The sequence below is a fragment of the Pungitius pungitius genome, chromosome 17 (assembly GCF_949316345.1).
Source record: "Pungitius pungitius chromosome 17, fPunPun2.1, whole genome shotgun sequence".
NCBI lineage: Eukaryota > Metazoa > Chordata > Actinopteri > Perciformes > Gasterosteidae > Pungitius > Pungitius pungitius.
Genome location: NC_084916.1, coordinates 12,840,481 through 12,863,306, shown reverse-complemented (window position 1 = coordinate 12,863,306; position 22,826 = coordinate 12,840,481). Strand labels below are relative to the sequence as shown.

The window sequence follows — 22,826 nt, the reverse complement described above, 5'->3', positions numbered from 1 at the left end:
TGGCGAGGGATGCACATTATAAACATAAAAAAAGAGAGAATTACAGTGGCGGAGAACAAGGTCTCCGAGGGAGTGCTCGGGGCGCTCGGTGGAAGAACAAAGGGAGAGCTTGAGGTATAAGAAGCTCTGCGCGGATAAGGCTCTGGATAAGTGACAGGATCGTAAATCCAGAACCCCACAGCCTGCAAGCCGGGGGCCACGGGTCATAGCGGGAGGGAGGGGGGGGGGGAGGGCAAAGAGAAGGCCTGGAGGTAGGGAGGGAGGTAAATGACGATATCTAAAAGATGCACCGAAACCCCGGGCCCTAAAATAAAAAAAAAAGCATCCTGATGGTTGATATTGAATCAGTGAAACCAGACAGCCGGTACGCTGCGACGCTTCAGACCGACCGCGTCGAGGGTGGGACTCGGCATGGCAACGCGTGCGAAATGGAAACAACGTTCGGGGGCCGTGACGCGCGGCCACGGATCAAATTAAAGCCTCCGTGCGGGTTGTGTCATTCGGAGCCTTTGTCTTTGCACACCGGAAATACCTCAAATTCTGTCTGAGTCATTCGTGGCTCTCCACACACTATCGACAAGTTCAGTAAAACAGGAACGGCGAGTGACATCGTCTCTCCCCCCCCCCCCCCCCCCCCCCCGTGTCGCCAGATGCCTGTCGGAGCCGAAGAGGCCAACGGTTGCTAGATGCAGTGTTTTCAGTCGATGAGTCACAGTTGTAGCAAAGAGAGGAAATATCTCCAGGTCATTAGGCCCAACACGGTGACCCGAGCCAACGGGAGAAACCTTTTGAAGAGAGTTTAACGCGACATTTTGACGTTGTTCTGCGGGAGCATTGGCTTGGACTTTAGATGCGTAATAAAAAGCCGGCTTTACAATCTGAATGAGTTCAAAAAGTCAAAGGCCTTCAACCAGAATGTGGCCGTCTTCCCACGTGCAGCTCTTCATCAACCGGGTCCAAAACAAGCAATGACGTCAACGATGAGGATAACGTACCAATTTATATGTTTCAAATGACATTTTGGATACACAGATGATAACAGAAATGTTAGATCTTTATATAGATATTTAGTAATGTAAGGGATTGGACACATTTGAGGGCAATCAAACAATAGAAGTAAAATGGCATCGTCTTATCAACTCAGACTGATCTTTCTCTGCTTCCCAGATATAAATTGTCATTGCGAGCTGGACAAAATGCTCAAAGCTTGCAGTAAGTAGAAAGGCAGCCTTTATGTAATTGAACAATTCCAGTTATAGGTGCTAGGTGCTCCCATTCAGTATTTCCATTGATAGTCTGTTTTTATTTAAGTCTCCCTCAGAATTTCTCTGGCAAAAATACCAACCAGCTCATTAACCCCCAATTAGGGAATACGTGCCTTTTCAGATACATCCCTCAGAGCTCGATAATTATTCAGACAGGTATTGGTGCTTGGGGGAAAATGTGCATGCGTCATTTTGTACACCTTCATGTGGGAGTTTGGATCCCAGTGCGACAGGTGACGTGTGTGTTCGGGGGTCTTTAATAAGGGTGGTCAGCGCCCCCCGAGAGAACAATGTCTCCGGCCAACGTGTCGAACACAGCGATCCTGTCGGCCCTCCTGATGCTGGGGGGCCTTGGGGGAGCAGCGGCGTCCGACCCGCAGGTCTATTGGAAATCTATCAACAGTGACAAGACTTTGCCGAGCGGCGCCGGTGGAGGACACACCGCGAGGAGGCAGCCGCACACGCAGGTAAGAGCCATCAGACCGGAGAAGGGCGGGCGGGATTCGTCTCGTTCAGGTTTTAGCTTCACAGCTGAAAAGTTAGTCAATTAATTGATTTTGTCAAATGATAATTGGAATTTTTCAAGCAAAAATGCAAAAAATTATACAGAAAATTACCATCTTTACATACATATTGGGGTTATTATGAAGAAACATAACATCTGCTATTCAGCAAACACGTTTTTATAGAGCATTAGAGCCTTATTTTTATTTCATCATTGCCGAATCAAATTATAATTAAATGTGAAATGAAAAATTAATCAAATATTAATCAAAAAATGATTAGAATGGTGTTAAATGTGTCGAACTATTTCTAAATTAAATAAAACTTTATGGATTTACCTTTTTTAAGGTTTTTAGGACAATGCAAAAAAAAGAGAAGTCTAAGCTGAGCCAAACAAGACTTTTTTTAATTGCTTTTTTATCCAACCAGCTGTAAAAAAAACTTAAGATGTTGAAAAACTTCTACCTGAAACTACAATCATCACTCGTGTTTGAGAAGATGTAAACAGCATAACTGAATGTGTCGAGTGATTGACTGATTGATCGATGGATTCAGCTCCAGCAAAGAACACATACAAAATATCCTATTGTTACTCGGATCTCAAACTCCCCACATGTTTTTTCGTTTCCAGGCAACGAGTGAAATCCGCAGGAGTTTGGACCTCGAGAGCTTCCGCGTACTCTCGACCCCCAGAACCTACAGAATCAGCCTCCCAAACATCATCAAGCTGCACCCGCCCACCGCCACGCCGGCCCACCTGCACGCCAACATGCCCATGCGCTTTGGACGGGAAAGCGATCCGGCTGACGACACCAATTCGACCCCCAACATGCCCCAGAGGTTTGGCCGGTCCTGGGGGGGCATTCAAAGGTGCGCCGAGGGCCCCAAAATCATCAGAGAAGCACCGGGCCCAGTGCTGCCTCAGAGATTTGGGAGAAGCAGTCCATACAGGAGTCTTCTTAGGACTCTCGTCAATAAAAAGTTATTGAACACTGGCTTGTACTGGTAGGCAACTCTTCACCCTTTTATTGACCATTCAATTTAACACCTGAGCCGACGAGTTTCTGCTTTAGTATGAAGATCAACGACTGCCTTCTCTTCCCTACAGGGATGAAGACTTTGACTTCACAGCCGGCTCAGATGAGGTGGAGACGGAAGACAAGTCTTTGAGAGGATGAAAGATCAGAAAAGCCAACGGAAGAAAATATCAGTGTTTTTACTGTGAAGACAAAGCATTACAAAGTGCAATAAAATGCGTTCAAATATTTAAATGTATGCGTCTCTTTTAATAAATTCCTATTATTTAGACAGTAATTTGGGTTTTACTTGTTGTTTTTACTACTTGTTCTCCTTGTTTTCCTCATGGTGTCCAACTTTTTCTTTCTCCACATGAAGCAAGCTGCAGATGTGGATGAAGTTTTGTAATTCTGACCATTCACACGCACTTGACTGCGAGATACGAGAAGCCATGGAGTGCACGCGCAACGCATCCTCACAACCAAGAGAGGGGGACAAACAGCAAGTTGAAACCTCGCTCCAAGCACACAAATCACAGACTCTTCATGGGAAAAATGTCAAAATATTGAAAAACGAGATGGATTGCTAAAGGTAACACCTCTTCCAGAGCAGTGACGCCGATGTGTGTCTTAAGAATGTGTGTCATCGGGAATCAGGAAACATTTATTACACACACAAGGAATTTGACTTGGCCGCCGTGCGTCTAACTACAAACAACGTGGCACATTTTCAATTCCTTGCTCTTTGAGAAAATAACTGAATTTGCTCTCCTCCTCCTTCCTTTGCGGCGGAGCAGAGCACTTACGACCGTTCATCATGGCCGCTTGTCATCGACGTGTGCTCATTCCAGGCCCTGCCATTATGCTGGCTCTCCAATAATGCTCACTAAAGGCTTAACAATACATTCATTATACATGGGCCACTTTGTTTTTTCTGTTGCCATATTTGTTAATTAAAGCGGGAAAGGAAGAAGACCTCGTGAAGAAGAAGAAGAAGGCCCTACGTTCCACATTGTGATGAAGAAGCACTTTCACGGCTTAATGAAGCCATTGTTAAATGTGCTGTAAATTGAAGACACAATTGCCAACAATTTAAAAGCATTAAATATTTAAATAGGGGCAATCTAAATGTAGGTTATGTAGGCTAATTCCCTATAAAGTAAAAGTCAACCCATCTGGCTCTGATATTGAGTAAAAGTACTCACCTGCGTAGCCAACACGCCTCACCTGCCTCCGGGGGGGCCGATGTGGGTGTGACGAGCATTCTGGAGCCCGGCGTCTCCTCTGAGTCGCTCTGCTTATTGAACCGCTCCCCTTTTCCTGAATCTGACAGAGTTTGAGCTTCTCGTTCGGTCGCGTTTCTGAAACCGCAGCGCTTTTTACTTTTATCTCGAAGATCCGAGGCTTTGGGAGGTGGAGGAGCGTTTTTTTTATCTGGAGGATCTACACACCTTGTCAGGTAAATTGGACCAGGGGAATATTTTGGTCCCTCCCCGGGTTACATTTGCAACTTTCCGTCACTGTCAGTGAAACATTTGTTTTGATGCTTCGGGCTAACGCTACATAACCTCCCACAAGTCTCTCTGTGGCTTCATGATAACCAGCGTTCCCGTGACTTCTTCAATCCAGAAGTGTGCTGTTGATTGATCGCTCATCTCTGCTGTGTCACATCACGACTGGAATCCCGTCAAACCCTATTGGCTTCTCTCTCCCTTGTTCCCGCTGATTAAATAGGACGGGCCTGTGCCTGTAAGCCAGTGACGTGCGTGGGAGGTTGCTGGTCTGTGGAGGCACTGACTCTTTGAAAGTCAGATTTACAAATTCAACAAAGTAGCATAAATTCACCATTCAACTGGCTGATTGCCCATTGACTATTGGTTATGTTTCGTATCCCGTATCGTGTATACTTTTATAATGAAATCAAGCGCTGTTTGGTTGAGAGTCACGGGGTGTACTGAATAGAGGCATAATGTACCTGTTTCAGTGCGGTGATCAAAATATAAAATAAAAATTAATGTCAATCTCCATGCTAATTATCAACCAACTTCTGGTGCTAGGCTAACGAACGAAGTTCCCAATGTTGTTTGTCTGTTGAATAGAAACTTTCTGTAGGCTGCTGAAATGCGATACACAAAGTTTAGTGTCTACACCTTGTGTTGTGCTGAGAGGCAGCTGTTTACGTATGGCTGGTTATTCATTTGTGTCGTGTACAGCAGGGTCTGCATGTTCTTACCTTGTAAATTATGTTAAGTCCATTCTCCTTCTGCACAAACATCTCGGTGGTGTAAAAGTCATCTTTATCTTCTTTCAGTTCCGTCTCTTTGTCTTATGAGACATTATGAGACATTATTGCTCGTTTTTGGTCGGTCCGATTCAGACTGTATGTTTTCAGTCTCAAAGGACTGATGATGTGCACTTGACGTTCACTACTTGACTGTTTTAGCTAGCACATGCTAACTAGGCCATGTGTCCGTAATACGTGAAGAAAAACACTTGCAGAACGAGCCCGTGTGCTCACACACGCCCCCTTCAGGGAGACGGAGGTACTGGCTCAGCCTCCAGCAGTGAAAAGCAGGAAGGGAGGCGCACAGTCCAGCTGCCTCCCTTACCTTAGACTAACATACGTGAAATACAGCACCATGGCTATGGGGTGTGAGAACATGTGATAAAACTGTACAAACATGACATTGGAGACATATAGAGACAATAATTACACAAGCTCAAATTGACCAAAAACACGAGCCGCTCAAGCCGGGTTTATGAGGGATTGCGCAATCCGAGAGGAGGCACCGCTCGTCGCTGCCGCCTTCCCGTATTTGGACAGGAAAAAACACAAATTCAGCGATATTGCCCATTGGATTGATTGGAATCTAATAATTACACTTCTATCAGTGGAAAAAATATATTTATTTTTTTAATCATTATATTTTTCTAATCTTTTTTTTTTTACATTTCATGATGAGATAGGGGAGGCAGTGCCTCCAGTGACCGCACGTCACTGCTGTAAGCATCCTCTCACTGCCATCGTCTCCTCTCCTGACTCACTGCAGGTCATGGCGGACATCAACAAGGGGAAGAAGGTGTTTGTCCAGAAATGTTCCCAGTGCCACACGGTGACGGACGCAGGACGCCACAAGGTCGGACCCAATCTGTGGGGTCTGTTTGAAAGGAAGACGGGACAGTCACCTGGCTTCTCCTACACACAGGCCAACGTCAATAAAGGTATACGGATTCCTATTTGACGGATTCAATGGATTCGTGCAAATAGCTAACTGATCCAGACAGATTTAGAGACTCAAAAGCATTCAAGCAGACCCTTTCTCTCTTTTGAAAGCATGTCGGCCATTTATTTACAGTAAAGAGTTTGCAACATGTCTTGTCCTTCAGGTATCATATGGGATGAGGAAACTCTGGATGTCTACCTTCAGAACCCTAAGAAGTACATTCCTGGTACCAAGATGGTGTTCAACGGGCTCAAAAAGAAGAAGGAAAGACTGGATATTATAGCGTATTTAAAGGACGCCACCTCCTAATGCCCTGAAAACACAAAACACTCAAAAGCATTGCACTGTACATTTAGGGGCGAAACAATGTGTTCTTTGATTTAATTTTGAATTCACAATAGTTTTTAAATAAATACCCCATTGTTTTTGTGTGCAGGAGACTGTTTTTAATTATGTTATGAATCAGCCTTCCACAGGTCTTCCACAGAAACAATTTCATTATGTTACATGTTATGTCCCTTGTACTGTGTTCTTCAAGTGTTTGTTTTAAATGGTCCTGGGCTGTCTATTGTATCTCCTCCTCATTTGTACCAACAGGTCGGTGGAATTGCTTTTATTGCTATAAAGTTACACTTTAAAATGAGTTTTGTGTGTTTTTATATAATGATTTCTCTATAGGAATACATAATAATGAAGTCAAACCATTTTTTTATTATTTCCTGTTGTTTCCATTGTGGTTTTTTTGGGGTGAAGAAGTTGCATACTAACAAATATCTAACCATGGTCTAATAATAATAATAATAAAGTGCTTATTTACATGGTGCTCTTGTTACTTTTTGAGACATTGCGTGAATCGATAAATAAAACATAAAACATTCTTCTGCTTCAGCAAATTAATTCAGTGTGTCATTTGTTCCCACATTGATTCATTCCATTTTGAAAGGACTTATATTTGTATTCATTTCAGTTACTCATTGTGTGTATCTTATTGCCATTAAATTTTACGACAATTAGGTACACCTTACGCCATGGATATATTTGCAGCAGATGTCTTTCACCTTTCGCCCGACATGAACATGTCAAATCACAAAGGCTAACGAAGTTATGTAAGAATATTGCACACTGACTCGATGCAGTAAAGGTTCCAGCAGGTGGCGTCATTTCACCGCCGAGAAGACGAGCAGCACCGACATGACACGTGCCGAGCGAGTGTTGCATGCCGACTTACACTGTTAGTGCCATCGGCTCCTCAGCCATCATCTGCACTGAAGTCGATCCAGAAGACGCAACGGTCAATGAGCCTCTGATCCAAACCCGCCGGGACTCGAGCTGCCACCGCTGCGTTGCCTCCTCTCAGTGGCTTTTGCTGAGAGAAAGAGGTAGAGAGGGTGAGGGAGGGAGAAAAGGTCCTCTCTCCTCAACTGTGTTGTTATTGAGCGGCGAGGGGGCAAAGACGCGGGTCGATAAGTGGATCAGATTCATCAGCGGTCCACATTGGCCACGGCGCGGCGAATGGCACGCGAGCCACAGTCCTCGGGTGCGCGCGCCGCGCGTTTCATTTAGCGCATTCGGATCGGCAGACAGCGTGTCTACAAGTGCTGCACAATTTCAAGTGAAAGGTAAGCTGGGTCTTGTGTGTTCACAGCCATGGATGCAGATGGCATCGCTTCCATTTAACGCCCGTGGGCTTTGATGCATTGTGTCCGTTTGATGAGGAGAGAAAAGGAGGAGACGCGGTTGACCAATGATGAAGATGTGAATCAGCTGATTGAACCCGGTGCGGCATACTTACTCGTGAATGTAGCTGAAAACATGATTATGATTTTGATTTCGCAGGGTTTTCTACCCTGCATCCAATGAAGAAGAAATAAGAGCCTACTGTAAATGTTTGTGTGCATGAACCTGTGCCAGCCGCCTGTTACTCTTGACTTCACTCATAAAGTGGCAGAAGTCATAATAAGCCTGCTGACATACATCCCCTCCCAGGTTTAATTCTGGCACCAGGCTGCAGGGGGGGGGGGGGGGGGGGGGGTTGGTGCACAGCTGGGATTACAGCGGTGGCTGCATCTGCTGCAGTGTGGAGCTTTCAACAAGTGTATCATATGAGGAGAGAGGGAGACGGAGAGATAGAGGTCTGAAGTTAACCTCCAGATGTTTGAGGAAAAGTGACAGCTGTCTGTAACCGCATTAAAAAAAAGTGTGCGTGTTTTTTCTATTTGTGCTTCCAGCAAACCGCCAGGATGTACTTTGTCCGACTCGCCGCGTCTTTCCACCTTGTCCTGTGTGCTGCGTGGGCCCGTCACTCCTACTTGGACAGCATCCCCTCGGCCGGCTCAGGTAAGCTGCGTGAGGGAACTGTAACAATGGCCGCCGGGGGGGGGGGGGCCCCATTTGGACAAGTCGTCACGGCAGACTGTCTCCCCCTCAGCTCTCAGGTTTCTGGACGAGCCGCTGACATTTGACCCCTGCTGCCTCGCGTCGCCGCCCCCGCCGCCGTTCTTCCCTCCGCCGCCTCAGCTGTGGAAGCGCGGCAGCCCCGTAGGCATTCTCAACCACACGCACACACACACACACACACACACACACACGCACGCACACACACGCATGCTTGCATGAATACACCATTTCTTACACCCACTGGTCAGCTAACAGCAGGTCTCGTGGACTTTGTGTATGTTTGATCGAAGGACGGCATCGGCGTGCTTGAGCCGAGTGTTTTTGGAGGAGGGGTACAGGAAAAACCGAAACCTGTGATACCGGGATGTTCACCTGGACCTCCAGGACAACCAGGACCCCGGGGTCCCGAGGTAAGGCTCACAGGAGATGCACCAGTCCGATTAGATCGTAGCCATCCATCAACGCAGTGTAATCGGCCATATTATCAAAGGGAAACGTAACAAAATGACCTTTTATTACATTGATTATTCTACAAATGTAATGTGCTCTTTCATAATCTGTGAGCTGGTGTCATCTCTCAGGGTCGGGGGGGATTCCCGGGCATAAGAGGACCAAAAGGGGAGAAGGTGTGTTTTTTTTTGTGCCTTTATCTTGACATGTATCTGCAAGGTTTTGTTTTTCTATGACCGTATTTGTGGCGGTCGTCCTTGTGCTCCTTTTCTGCTCGTTTGTCCTTCCTCTAGGGAGAAATTGGACGTCCGGGGTCAAAGGTGAGCCGCCCCACCTCTCCTGCACGTCTCGTCGTCTCGCTCATCTCTCTCTGGGCCATCTCGCGTGCCCTTGGAACAATGTGATCTGGATTACTCTCTCTCTCTCTCTCTCTCTATCTCCAGTCCCCTCCCGTGCATCCTCGGTCTCCGCGATGCGACTTGTCCTTTTGATGTGCTCAGAATACCCTCCGCAGCTGCTAAACGGGCCGCGCCGCATTAGTCAGTCTCCGCTGGAAGCGCACAGCAGAGCTTGATCACATCCCTGGATGTCACCAGCCATCCTCCGGCTCCTCACCCCTCCGTCACCCCCCCCCCCCCCCCTCCCGTTCTTTCCCTCGCCCCTGCCTCTTGCTTCTCTCTCTCTCTCTCTCTCTCTCTCTCTCTCTCTCCTCTCCTTCCCTTGGCCTGACTCCATTAGCCCATGTGCTGGACTTCAGTCCTGCTGATCCAGGCTCTCCAGCACTCCACTTCTTTACTTTAATCTGCCTAAGTGCTTTGGCTCTCTCCGTGATAAATCACTCACCGCACAGCGGCAGGTACTCGGTGTCCCTGCAGGCTGCGGTATTAATGACGGGCAGCTAGAGGAGGGCCTGCTGCTAGCGTGGCAGCTTGCTCTGGGACGCTCCTTCGGGGTGTCACCGAGATGCACGGCTAAAAAAGACAGTTGGTTCTCCTGCTTGCAGGTAACTGGCGAGATGAAGCCCTTTTTACCTCAAATACCTCAAGCTTCAAATACATCCCAGTTTTGTTTGCTTCTGTCGTGTCTGATTAGGAAATCATAGGCAGTTCGACATGCTCGTGAAGCTTACTTAACCTGGTTATAAAAGTCAGTTGCTCTTTGGCCTTGAAAACACAGGGTTTCAACAAACATTAAAAGCTGCAGATCATCAGCATACATTGGATAAAAGCAGAAATCAGTCCAAGTATTAATAAATTAGCTTTTGGCCAACATTTGAATCTCACGATTGAATAAATCATTTCAGTTAAGTACTAAATGTATAATTTTCAAATGAGAGCTTACTTAAGAACTTCCTGCTGCTGAAGATAAGACTTTCAACACTCAAAAGGAAATTGAGTCCTTCATGCAATATTAACCAAGAGGTAGCTTAAACTTCACCAATATCTTCACCTAAGTGTTGGTATTGATTGCGATTGTGTTCCGTCAGGGCCGTACGGGGGCTCCAGGCCTCCCAGGGAAACCAGGACTACCCGGATGGCCTGGCCCAGAGGGACCCGAGGTGAGTCCCGCCACTCCAGCGTATACCTGAGGTCTCACACTAATTTGTATGGGAATCTCATGAATGTGTGTGTGCGTGTGTGGGGGGGGGGGGGGTTTAGGGGGAGAAGGGGGATCCAGGTCTCATGGGATTACCAGGACTGAGGGGACCACCAGGGACGAAGGTTTGTCACATCTTAACGACATCATACACACACACTCATGTATGTGTTTGGAAAGTATGTATCTTAGTCTGTTATATTCCTGTGTATCTTTTCAGGGTTTGCCCGGTTATAAAGGAGAAAAGGTTAGTTCCAAATTCTTTGTCATTTGTCAGAGCAAAAATATCTAACCATTCATCACATTTTTATCTGTGTACTTTTATAAAAGGGGGGTTACGGTGATGCTGGAGTAGCAGGACCGAAAGGTGATAAGGTTGGTGCAGAAGTCTTTAAATTGTTTTTAAAATATATATTTTGTTGTGGATCTATTTATGCTTAGGATTGATTATGAGCACTTCACATCGTGTAGATTTATGATGGGTGTAAAAATCAACGAGTGCCCTTTCTCCCGAGATAAAGGCTTTCCTCACATCACCCTCTCATTTGATCTCTCTTTAGGGATCCATTGGTTTGCCCGGGATGCTTGGACAGAAGGTAAGAATGAATCCATAACCACAAAATTAAAAAATCTGATTTAGACGGTTAATCCCTCAACTCCTTTCCCAGGGTGAACAGGGACCGAAGGGAGAGCCAGGGCTCACAGGAAAGAGAGGACCGACTGGACGGCCGGGGAAGAGAGGCAAACAGGTGAGAAAACACCTGAGACCGCGTCGCCTCGCCCTGGTGTGGCTGCGAGTTGCGTCCTCTCACCGGCTTATGCGACGCACGAGTTCCACTCGTTTTAGAACATTGGGATGTTACCTGGTTTGCACAGGGCACGAAGGGCCACAGTGGAGGCCCCGGAGCCATGGGACCCCAAGGGCTCCCGGGTCCGAACGGCCACCCAGGGCCACCAGGTCCGGCTGCTCCAGGTACAGTAACTCGCACACTCACAGCACAGTCTCAAATGCAGCGTAGAAAGAAATAACTAAAAGGGTGGCGAAAGACAAGGACAAGAGTATCAAAATAACTGAAGCATAGTCATATGTCTGTTTTTCTTATCTTTTTTTTTGCAGGCCTCTATCTAGTCGGGGAAAAGGGGGAGAAGGGTCCCGTCGGTCCACCGGGTCGCTGTGACTGTGGTTCCACTCTCGGGGCAAATAACGCTCCTTTTGGAAGCTACACGCGGCGAGGAGGCCTCGACAAAGTCCCGGCGGTGAGACGCCGCTGACAGAAAACGGCTTCCGTACAGGGTTTTCATCCACACTGAATTCATGTCCTTTCTACGGAGTCAATAATTACTGACGAGCATTCGCTTTACCCCGTATGTACCTTTGCAGATATTTGTGGTGAACAGTGAGGAGGAGATGGAGCATCTACGTCTGGACAACGCAATAGCTTTAAGGAAGGATGAGAGGGTGCTCTACTTCAAAGACAAAGATGGATGGAGGCCCATTCAGGTAATGGCCACTGCTGGTGTCTGGTTGAGCTGTGAAACACCTTTCAAATAGGTTTGGAGGTTATGACACCCTAATTGGTCATTTTAAAACTGACATCTATGGATCTAGTGCTTAGCTGCGTCTCCATCAGTAGGCACCACCTTTTTTTTTTAATCGACCTGGGCTAAATTTGGTTTGAAACGCGAACGGCCTCAAGGCCTCAACCCTCAAACGTCAAGTTTTCTCTACCACTTGTCCAGCCCTTCCAGCCGTTCCAGTCCACAGAGAAAGTCCCGGACAGAGTTGGTGTGTGTGGCGACGGAAAGGTGCAGGCGCAACACAGAGAGGAGTGCGATGACGGAAACCAGATTGTCACCGACACCTGTCTCGGTGAGTCGCAAGCAACACTTGCTGAGTTGAATATATATATATATATATATATATATATAACTATTGAAATGAGATTCACCACAGACTCCAACCCAACTTGACCAGGGGGATGAAAGCAGCAGACGCTGTGAAACCCATCCCTTGGTCTTTCACTCGTCTTGCCAACTCTTTTCCTGCTGCCCTCTCACTTCTCTCTTCTTCTCCTCCGTTCAATTAAATTAGCAGCAAAATGCTGTATTGGCACCTGCGGAAACACACTGGTGTGCCAAAGCAATCAGTAACGTCTCCTCTCTGCTTTCCCTGGCTCGCTCTCTCTCACCGGCTGTGTTCTAATCCCCCCGTGCCTCTCTCCACCTCAGACTGCAAGTGGGCCTACTGTGGAGACGGCTACCGACATGACGGCATCGAGGAGTGTGACGGAAAGGACTTTGGTTATCAGACGTGCAAGTCCTATCTCCCCGGGTAAATGCAGCGTTCTGTCGCACAAACATATGCCCGAGCGGCCATTTCCTCGTGGGGCACTTTTGCTAAAGTGGATCTAAGAGTCCATGCCAAGAAAGTACAATGCGCTTCCTTTTTCATCAGCAGCTGCTTTGAATTGCACCCATCCAAGGATCGTAAAGGGTCATTTGAATGAAGTACTGTACTTTTACCGTGTCACTAAAAGCATCCAGAGATGATGGAGCATAATCTTGGCAGCACTTAATTAATCACACAGCTCGGCATGCTTTATACTTGCAGGATTAGTTAAATATGTTGGGACAAAGTGCACACTTGCTTTCTTGCTGGCACTTGAGAAGATTGATGCCACTGTTAGCTTACCTACCTGCTAGTAACCAGCGGTTTAAAAGGCCTACTTATATGTATTTCTCCTGTGACTTCAGTGCTCCCTGCCAGGAAAATATTCATGAATGCAACTCATTGCATAACCACTGATCATTTGACCTTGTTTTTAGTGTTCAAACTAATCATGAATTAATTAGTGAGCAGGTGTGTTCTGAGCCACACGAGCAATTTTCTGCTACATGATTATCTGTTACTTTTTTTAGAGATAATTAGAGAAACTTGGAGTGGATACACATTGCGTAATCATTTACTTGTTAAAATAATTGTCTGTGTCTTTCTGCAGGTCCTTTGGGCAGCTCAGATGCACCGACTCTTGCCTCATCGATTCCACTGGTTGCAAGTATTTCACCTGAACCGGAAAAGTGAAGAAAAGAAAACATTGCAAGTCCGATTGCAACATTGAAAATTCTCTCTCTGATCCTGGGTGTATACTTTGGATTTGTACTGAGGTCTTAAAAAATAACTAAAGGACCGAGGCAGCGCTTTTGTTCCTGCTCATAGCCATGAGGAGCATGGGAGGGGTCCTTGAATAGACTGTCTCCTCTGAAGGTTACATTATTTTACTGGCCTCGCTGAGCAGCTCCCTGTTAATGTCACTCCATCCGTGGAGATGGTTGGGGGACGTTTGAATGATTGCATCATATCAAATAGTTGCCATGTGTATGACTTACTGACTGTTATTGCAGAAACATGGTGTATTCTGTACATCTGTTGTAGTGAGAGAGAGAAAAAATAGCCCATTGCAAAAGAGGCAAATATATTATTGATACTATATATGTGTACATATATAAACTGTATTATGTAAATCAGGGGTGTATTAATGTGTATTTGTTGATCCTGTGTATTGTATTCGGAAGTATGTATTTATGAAGTGCAACGCTGTGATTGTGCATGTGAACCTGTACTCGTGCACAGTGGACTGCTTTAACCAATATTGTAGAAGTATGGCCCCTCTGGGATGAATCTTTAAATACCCGACAGGAGGAAAAAAGGAATGTCACACTGCAAAAAAACAGCAAGAAAAATACATGCGAGTGTCGCCGCAGCATGAAGAAAAAAAACTGCTCAGATGCACCAGAGTGACGTCACCGTAGATTCAGCAGTGCGATTCGTGTATAATCTGTCTGCATGACTGTAAAGTTCATCAATCCACGAAAGTTAATAAAGATTGTGCCATTCAACGTGGATCCGTGAGCGCGTTTTCTTTTCTTTTTTTTAAACATTTTTTTAAGGGGAACAAGGAACCAACCGACTTCCTGCAACAAAGTGAACGATGAAACGTCACTGCCACGTAGAAGGACCCGCTGCAGGCGCGTCACCGCCTCCCGCTGCTGCTTCCTCGGCTGCTTCTTCTTCTCCAAACTCACCGAAGCCTTTTAGTGCGCGTTTGGCGGCATGCTGCTGGCCGCGCTGAGCTGCGTGTGCGCCTCTCTGCTGGTGTCCGTCGGCGGGGGGAAAGTGCCCGAAGCCGAGGTGCAAGTAGAAGTCCTGCACAGACCCTTTCTCTGTCACCGAAAATCCAAGTACGGAGACATCCTGCTGGTGCATCACGACGGGTACTTTGAAAACGGGACCATGTTTCACTCCAGGTATAGGACTTTTTACATAAGAGATTTTGTGAGAAAACGTTTTTTTTTAAAACGCCCTAATAATCTCTTTCTGAGATTGGCACTTGTAATGGTTCATAATGTGTTTGCCCACCAGTCGGGCTGAAGGAGACAAGCAGCCGATGTGGTTCACCCTGGGCATCAGAGAAGCGATCAAAGGCTGGGATAAAGGCCTGCAGGACATGTGTTCTGGAGAGAAGAGGAAACTCGTTGTACCTCCTGCACTGGCCTATGGGAAGGAAGGGAGAGGTACTGTGGCTCGGCTCATGTTCCCTCAAACTCCCCTGCATCCCCCTCCCCCCCCCCCCCGTGTATTATGCATGCATGTATATTACTTGTCTGTCTTCTTTTGAATGTCTCTAGGACTCCCACACTGAATGGTTTCATTCAGCAATATTAGTCCACTTTTTCTCAACATGGAGCATGTGAACCATGCTCTGCTCTGACCTGGTAAGCACCTTAACAATTGCATCCATCTCTTCTCTGCCTATACCTAACTTTTCCCATGACAACCACGACTAAAACAGCAACCCTAAGTTTGCTTCTCATTTTCAAGGTGTTTTCTAACTTAGTTACCTCAGAATGTGATGCTGCATTTATTCACGAGGGATCCAACTTAGGCTACCAAAGTAGTCTCCTTTGGAAGCCAGTCTCGGTGTCGGCTGAACTCTTGTCCTGCGTCTGCTTGGTCAGGTAAAATCCCACCCGAGAGCACGCTGACCTTCGTTGTCGATGTGCTTGAGATCAGAAATGGGCCGAGGTCACATGAGTCCTTCCAGGAGATGGACCTCAACGACGACTGGAGGCTCTCCAGGGACGAGGTACGCACAGATGGGTTCAGAAAACACAAGAGTTTCATGAGTCTGTGGAGCTACACAATGCAATACACAAATTTCTCATCTGTCAAATGTTAAGATGAATCACCTACCGAACCCTCCGAATATTAACATATTAATATAGTGTGTGTGTGACCTTCCGCCGACGACAATGATTTCACACGATATGAAAACGACACAACAAGGTCGAATGAAGACATCTCAGTTAATCCGGAAATAATAAACCGACTGGATTAAATGGGCCATCCTTCCCGAATGAATTGCTTATTCCAAAGACAAACCGTTTTCAATTAATTGAAAAATAATAAGAAATAAAATGTATGAGCAAATTTAAAAGCAATAACCTAAATTAAAAGTACTGTAAGGATATTGTTTTATAGTCTTTGTGAATAGAAAGTATACTGTGGAAAAATACACCTGCCCAAGTGTATATCTTTTCTAGACTGCATTGCTAATCCTGTTTTTTAAGAATTGCACTTACATTGAATGTATTTAACAGGCTACTTTTTTTTTCCATCTCCACCTGTCTCGTTGTCATGAAACCGCCCGTCTCTGCCTCTCGATCCACCAGGTGAAAGTGTATCTGAGGAAAGAGTTCGAGCGTCACGGCTACCCTCCGAACGACACTCTGCATGACAACATGGTGAAGGACATCTTCGACAAAGAGGATGACAACAAAGACGGCTTCATATCCTCCAGAGAGTTTACTTACCAACACGATGAACTTTAAATCCTCGTCGTGTTCCGTGAAGCGCTCCCTCCATCCGGTGTCTTCCACTTCTGCAGTTTTATTCCCAACAGAACATTCCACTTTTACTGAGGCAGTGTGTTGATCTGCTGTGTGACGGGTAAAAAAAATCTTGAAGCGTAAAAGCTTTGAACCAGTTTCAGGGATGTTTTACTTTGTATTTTTGTGTGTTTACAAGAGCACACTAGTGTCTTTCATACATTCATTTAGGTTAAAGTACTTTGAAATGGAGTTAGTTACTGAATACAAATCATAGGACAATTTCTGTTACTAGTAACCTCTGGATTACATCCAAATCTAGCATGGGAAATATTGCATTTCACACAAAAAAAATTACCCAACCACAGGTGAATAATTTCTCTCTACTTGTTTCTATCAAGATGTTTGATGGGTTTCTTTCATTAGGCAGCAGTGACTTGTTCAAAGCAAGTGTAAACCATCTTACACAGTACTCAGGCTGTTAAACCTAAATGGAATGCTGCCAAAGTCATTATTGTTATTAGCATTGTTCTCAGAGTGTCAAACCTGACAGGTTGTTCAGCCCTGTTGGAAAGCAACAAACATGTCCTGCGCACAAGAAGAAGAAGCTTTCAGTTCCTATTGCGCAACAGTTTTTTAATATGAACACAATTTGGTGTAGCTGGATTATTTCATGTATTTTACAACCAATTTGATCAATAAACATCCTTAACAAAAACACTGGTTTATTTGTCACACCTTGTAATACTGTAAACATTGAACCAGCAGGGGGCACCGTCTTCACAGGTGTTAGTACTTGTTAATACAGAAGGAAAGGAAACCTTCATTAAGTATTTAAAACCCCTCAGTGTAACTTAAAACTCCTGCATACTCCCGAGTGTCACTATATTATGTTCAACACTTTTAAAGATTCATTTGTTTCTCATAAAAGTAATAACACAAACACAGGAGAGCACCACTGTACGAACACTTTGAAGTGTTCACGTTCACTTACGGGTCGACTTAGTTGCTGCTGGACCACAATCTTTACAATCTGTGGGTTCTACAATGTTTCAGACTTTAAAAAGTGCTAATATATAAAGGGAAATATATTAAAATTAAAATAATAAAAAATGTTATTTGAAATGCTTATCAACGGTGTCAAGAGCCATGTTAAAAATAACTGTGACTATGTAGAGCCCTCCTCCTCACACACATTCAAAACATTCCACACTGGAAAAGGTCAGAGGTCAGTTTATGAGGCGGGACAAACACCCACTGAACACAAACAACACACAGAGACTGCCACCAAAAAGCACATGACAGTGATGTTGTTGTCACGAGGAAGAGGAGGGTTGAGTCTTTCTGCCTGATTTGTGTGTTTGTGTGTGTGTGTGTGTGGGGGGGGGGGGGGGGCGCTAGGACTCATCTGAGGTGTGTCCTATTCCCAGCAGGTTTGAGGTTGGTGCTGCTACCTCTGTTTTCCTTGCTGGGGTAGATTCGAGGAAAAGGCTTGAACTCGTCAGGGGGGGGGAAGTCCTCTACGGGGTGGAACTGGAACTTGGATTCAAAATTGTCTGCTGAATACAGAGTGAATAAACAATCAAACACTGCCATTTCGTCCTCATTTTCAAAGCTATACCTCCCTAAACGGCCTCTTCAAGAATGAACTCTTACATCTTTCTGGTCTCCTTCCATTCACAGTACTTTGGCTGTGAGAGTTTCACTTGGCATAAAAACAACAAGATATAAATCCCATTAAATAATAATAGATAAAAGAACATAACCGTGTCTCATAAATAGTTATGAGACACTAAAAGAACAGTGTCAGGGCTTTATTTCATATTTACAAGTCAGTTTTACTTTCTACTGTTTAGTGCATGTGGGAATTTTATATTCATTTCATTGAATTAACTAAACCACATTTTATTATTGTAATCTGGAGAAGGAGATCCACCAAAAGGCCTCTAACGTGTAAGATAAATACTGCCAGATGTACATCACACCTACCCAGGCTGTGCAGGTGTCCATTCCTGAGACTTAACGGAGGCAGCGGGGGTGGGGGTGGAGGGGGAGGAATGCGGCAGGTCAGCTCCGTAGAGGGGGAACGTGAAGGGGGAGCTGGAGGGGGAGCCAGCCGACCCACACCTGTTGCCATGGGTGACAACATCAGAGGAGTCAGAGGGGTGTCAGGCATCAAGAAAATGCACCACATGAAAAATGCATCAACGACCAATGTGGTCTTCAATGATAGATGAGACCGAAATACCACGTTCACACGTTGTCCCTCCTCCTTTGTAAATGCTGCTAAAGACAGCGGAAACACTGATGGCTTTAATAACTCGCTGCAGCAGCTGCCGCAGTTTGCAAACTATACATTATGTATTATTTTATTATTGTACAGTGCAAAGTCTACATCTCCTCTGCAAACTGGAATTCCCGGTTTGAGTCCTTTCCATGTTGTGTTGTACTATTTTATAACACTGGATTACACTGTTTGTGACGGTATAAAACACAGTTATTATTATTACAGTGTATTAGGTGTGCTGTTTATCATTTTCTCATCCGACCTTTCACTGGCCTTCCATTCACAGGAGGATCAGGGGAGAGACCTACCGGCGCCTCTGGGCACAGCAGGCGGACGCCGGGTCGGAGCGTTGCAGGGGTACGAGGGAGGCAGGGAGCGCATGGCCGGGGAGGGGACTGCTGCCAACTTGGGCGGGGGAGGTGGGAGGGTGGACGGGCAGCTGGGGGTGAAAGATGCTGGCAGAGGTGGAGCGGGAGGCGGGGGAGGAGGTCCCAGGGGGCTGTCCAGCGCGACGGAGAACCTGGACGGTTCGGAGTGGACCGGGGAGGGGGGCAGAGGGTAGAAACAGCCCGATTTGCGGTCCCCGGCAACGGCAAAGGGGGACTGGACAGGCGGTGGAGGCGGAGGAGTGGAGGGCTGGAAGACGAGGGCGTGGTAGGAGTGCTGGATGGGGAGCCAGGTGGGCTTGGTCACTTGGTACGGGGGTGGGGGAGGAGGGCAGGAGGGGAGAGGCGGGGGCCTGCCGGCCGCTCGCTCCGGGAAGGCCTGGGGCGGGGGAGGCGGGGGAGGAGCGGAGGGAGGGGCGGGCGGAGGCGGGGGAGGAGCGGAGGGAGGGGCGGGCGGAGGCGGCGGCGGGGGCGGGGGAGAGGAGGCGGGGAAAGGAGGTGGTTGCCTGCCGCTGTGGGAGGGGGAGGCCGGTGCAGACGAGGAGGGGGGGGGGCGGGCGGTGAACGGAGCCTCGGAGCTCCGCCGCCCTGTGGGTCTCGGAGACGATGCTGGTGTCTGCGGGTGGGGGGGGGTTCCACAGAGGCCTCATGGAGGCCGAGGAGCTCGATCGGGACACTTTACACACACACACATACACACACACACACACACACACACAGATAAGAATTCATTTGAGTGGACAAGAATATTTAGATGTAGTCAGAGCAAGACCTTTTGCACCCACCTGAGGCCTTGCCTGCTAGGTCTCTTTGCCCTGTGGGCCTGAGAGTAGGGAAGCCTCCGGCAAAAAGCCCCCCCAAGGAGGGTGCCATGGGTGCCGGCCCTCCTGATGAGCCCTGAGAAGCAGCACCGCCGCTGGATACGTCTCCACCGCTAGCCTTGACCTCTGGAGAACAACACAAAGTACACACAAATGACTAACGACCATTGACAATGAAGTGTCCTTTTGGTGTTGTGAAGGCTAACATCACACACATTGATTTATAATTTGATGGTAACATTGTTATCTGCAGTGTCCACCTGTATCTCTATTCTTAAATATACGTAGGTCAAAGAGAAGCAAACTACACCTGCACCACTCGGGTTTTTACCCTCTCTTGACACACTATATCCTTCCACGGCATCTTATCACAACAGACGCCATTAGATCCCCTCCTCTGAGCTCCTCGTGAATAATTACTAGAAGTCGGTGACACCGTGAGCACGATGCCGCTCTTACTGTCGACGGAGGGGGCACTGCGGTCGTTGGCCTGTGTGACTTTCTTCAGCCTGGCTCCTTTCTGGATGTCAGCCAACAGGGCATTCCTTCCTCCTCCTCCTCCTCCTCCTCCTCCAGGCTGGAGCTTGAGAGGCTCCGACGGACACTGTCTCACAGAGACAAAAAAAAAAATATCTTTTATTAAACAGTGATCAAAATTGTTTTCCCTAATTTGTGTTGTGTCGTGCAGTAAGGGTCTACTTCAGGATACTGATTGCAGACTGTTTTGATAATAAATTAATAGTATATGTCAATTATAAAGAAAGCAAACGTGTGTAGGCTCCATGTGTGGCTATTCAATCATATGTAATTTGAATACCTTTTGGTATTCACCTTGGACTCTTCATTTTTAAGATTTTAAAGTTGTATTTTTTACAAAAGGAAGAGAAAGAAGGTGCGGTGAAAGCTTTCGGGTGAATCCATGTGTTCTGCAGCGGGGCCTTGTTTGCTGACGGCGGGGACTCATTCAACACGAGGACACCGAGTGCCTGCTGTGGAAACATTACACCCTTGTGCCAAGTGTCCTGTCCTGCCCTCCTGTGTGCGTGCGTGTGTGTGTGTGTGTGTGTTACCTTAATCAATAATGTAAATAACCAACAGGTGATGGCTGAAGGTCGGTGAGAAGCTTTCAGGCACACGAGAAGGAGTTCGAGAGCGACGGTCTTACCGGCGGCAGGGCAGCGCTTGGCGGCGGAGGAGGAGGAGGAGGAGGAGGAGGAGGGGGGGCCAGTGGAGGTGGAGGCAGAGGTGGAGGCAGAGGTGGAGGCGGCGGCGGGGGTGGCATGCTCTGGCTTCAGGTGCCTGCAGGACACAATGCGCGCCGTAGGACTGAAAAGGTGACGCCATCCTGCAAGTACACTGTACGGCCACGGTTTGTTTCCCCCCCCCCCGAACAGGAAGAGCTTTAACGCGGAGAGCGCAAAAAAACAGGAAGCAGCGAACGCTCCATCCTCTCTGGAGAAATCAGACACTTTCTCCCCCCCCTCACGCCCTCTGCCCTGCTCTTCCCACAATGCCCCTGTGGTAGGACTTGCGAAGGGAACAATGGAGAGTTTTGTGTGGAAAGCAATGGACACCCCCCCCCCCCCCACCAGCCTTCAGTCAAAGGCCTTCCCTTCACTAAGTGAATGTAATACACACATCAAGGGAAATCCACAGGAAAAGGGGCGTGCACATGCATTGTACGAAGAAAGGTTCTTTGCTGATCATGCAACAGGGTGTCTGCTGGTTATTGTCATGGAGACCAATCAGCGGGAAGCACCGGTGTCCGAACAGCAACCGTCCAGGATGAGCGTATGTCCCGGGGTAATGTCCCCCTGTGCTGTACTCTCCACATGTTGTTGGCCACGTCGGCTGTAAACGATCCACTGCGACTGTCCCTGGGAGCGCCACACTTTTCCTGACATCGTGCATTCCTGACGAGCCGTCTTGCACGGCCGCGAGGGACTGAAAAACACGGCGAGGTTTGTGCACAATTGGTTCTGTGTTAACAAGGTTAACATGCTTCTTGTTAACCTTGTTAACCGTGCTTCTGTGTGTGCTCGCATGGCCCAACTGGCAGACTGCCCCCCCCCCCCCCCGTTGCTATTTGTATCTTCATATCTATGTCAAGCCGCCTTTTTGTGTCTCGAATAACGTTGGTCTTTGAGGGGGGGGAGGGTGGGCAAGCTGGACAGTCGTCAGTTGAGCCCCTTGCATGGAACCCGGGAAAATCTTCCTCCAACTCTGGGACGCCTTGTTCCACCTGAAGCTGTCTTCCTGAAGACAAGAAGACGATGGCACACACAAGCAGCTGGAGGTGGCAGCTTCTACGGCCTCAACCAGAACCCGCTGGGTTCTGCTTAATGTAAAAGAGGTTGAGATCAAGGAGCATCAACTTTAGGGTGACACCGTTTTGAAACTTTATGTAGATGTTGTAAGTCTGTGATCCAACCGTTTTTTATGCATGTCTGTGATTGATCTTTTTTTACGGCTAAATTAACCAAATTGGAAAAAAATAAATAATATTTACATTGGAGACAGTAAAAAAAAAAACTTTGCACTTGAGACCCATTATTCTCCTTTACAATGACACTTCCAATTTGACAGAAATAATAATGACCAGCTGTCACAGGAAAATGTGCACTACAAACAAACAGCAGCGCAGTCTTACCTTAATGAAATATAACTCAAATCCACCTGTTAGCCGACGGGGCTTCAGCCCACTGACCTCATCGCGCGCTCTCCACGTTATTCACAGTGGACAACACGGATCCGGAGTGAGGGCCAAAGTTCCACCAACTTTTGGTAATTTGGTGGAAAAAATAAGGAGGAAAAAAAAAATGTAAAAAAGAAAGGCACGTGATAAGCGGTGTCTATCTAGATGTGGCTGCTTATTCCCTGTTGAGCCGCGTGCAGGAGAGCAGCGCCCCGCCCCGCGCTCCACACGGGACCAATGAGAGACGAGACACGAGGGGGCCGGGGAGGGGGGGGGGGGGGGGCAGGACTCATGCTGTT

The 22,826-nt window shown here is 47.1% G+C and overlaps 5 protein-coding genes across 5 annotated transcripts; 4 read left to right on the top strand and 1 right to left on the bottom strand.

The window, feature by feature from the left end:
- The first annotated feature begins 1,525 nt into the window (after positions 1-1,525).
- Positions 1,526-3,009, top strand: npvf (neuropeptide VF precursor). Its single transcript, XM_037474528.2, has 3 exons — positions 1,526-1,732; positions 2,401-2,774; positions 2,878-3,009. Exons 1-3 carry the CDS (start codon positions 1,556-1,558, stop codon positions 2,945-2,947), a joined length of 621 nt encoding a protein of 206 aa, XP_037330425.2. The 5' UTR covers positions 1,526-1,555; the 3' UTR covers positions 2,948-3,009.
- A 1,079-nt stretch (positions 3,010-4,088) lies between these two features.
- Positions 4,089-7,042, top strand: LOC119219367 (cytochrome c-a-like). Its single transcript, XM_037474545.2, has 3 exons — positions 4,089-4,244; positions 5,836-6,007; positions 6,173-7,042. The coding sequence occupies exons 2-3, from the start codon at positions 5,839-5,841 to the stop codon at positions 6,316-6,318; spliced, it is 315 nt and encodes a 104-aa protein (XP_037330442.2). The 5' UTR covers positions 4,089-4,244; positions 5,836-5,838; the 3' UTR covers positions 6,319-7,042.
- Positions 7,043-7,175: 133 nt separating this feature from the next.
- Positions 7,176-14,353, top strand: LOC119219321 (acetylcholinesterase collagenic tail peptide-like). Its single transcript, XM_037474472.2, has 18 exons — positions 7,176-7,628; positions 8,238-8,346; positions 8,438-8,547; positions 8,697-8,816; positions 8,988-9,032; positions 9,150-9,176; positions 10,343-10,414; positions 10,515-10,577; positions 10,673-10,699; positions 10,783-10,827; positions 11,013-11,048; positions 11,121-11,201; positions 11,329-11,425; positions 11,570-11,709; positions 11,834-11,953; positions 12,193-12,322; positions 12,682-12,784; positions 13,452-14,353. Exons 2-18 carry the CDS (start codon positions 8,250-8,252, stop codon positions 13,519-13,521), a joined length of 1,383 nt encoding a protein of 460 aa, XP_037330369.2. The 5' UTR covers positions 7,176-7,628; positions 8,238-8,249; the 3' UTR covers positions 13,522-14,353.
- A 106-nt stretch (positions 14,354-14,459) lies between these two features.
- LOC119219354 (peptidyl-prolyl cis-trans isomerase FKBP14-like) lies at positions 14,460-16,508 on the top strand. Its single transcript, XM_037474527.2, has 4 exons — positions 14,460-14,757; positions 14,873-15,024; positions 15,469-15,596; positions 16,183-16,508. Exons 1-4 carry the CDS (start codon positions 14,564-14,566, stop codon positions 16,339-16,341), a joined length of 633 nt encoding a protein of 210 aa, XP_037330424.1. The 5' UTR covers positions 14,460-14,563; the 3' UTR covers positions 16,342-16,508.
- A 525-nt stretch (positions 16,509-17,033) lies between these two features.
- wipf3 (WAS/WASL interacting protein family member 3) lies at positions 17,034-22,706 on the bottom strand. The gene is given in 8 exon segments (XM_037474469.2): positions 17,034-17,897; positions 18,328-18,465; positions 18,934-19,564; positions 19,566-19,687; positions 19,797-19,958; positions 20,292-20,436; positions 20,998-21,131; positions 22,483-22,706. Coding segments are annotated over 7 exon segments (1,470 nt in total). The 5' UTR covers positions 21,115-21,131; positions 22,483-22,706; the 3' UTR covers positions 17,034-17,742.
- Positions 22,707-22,826: the final 120 nt, after the last annotated feature.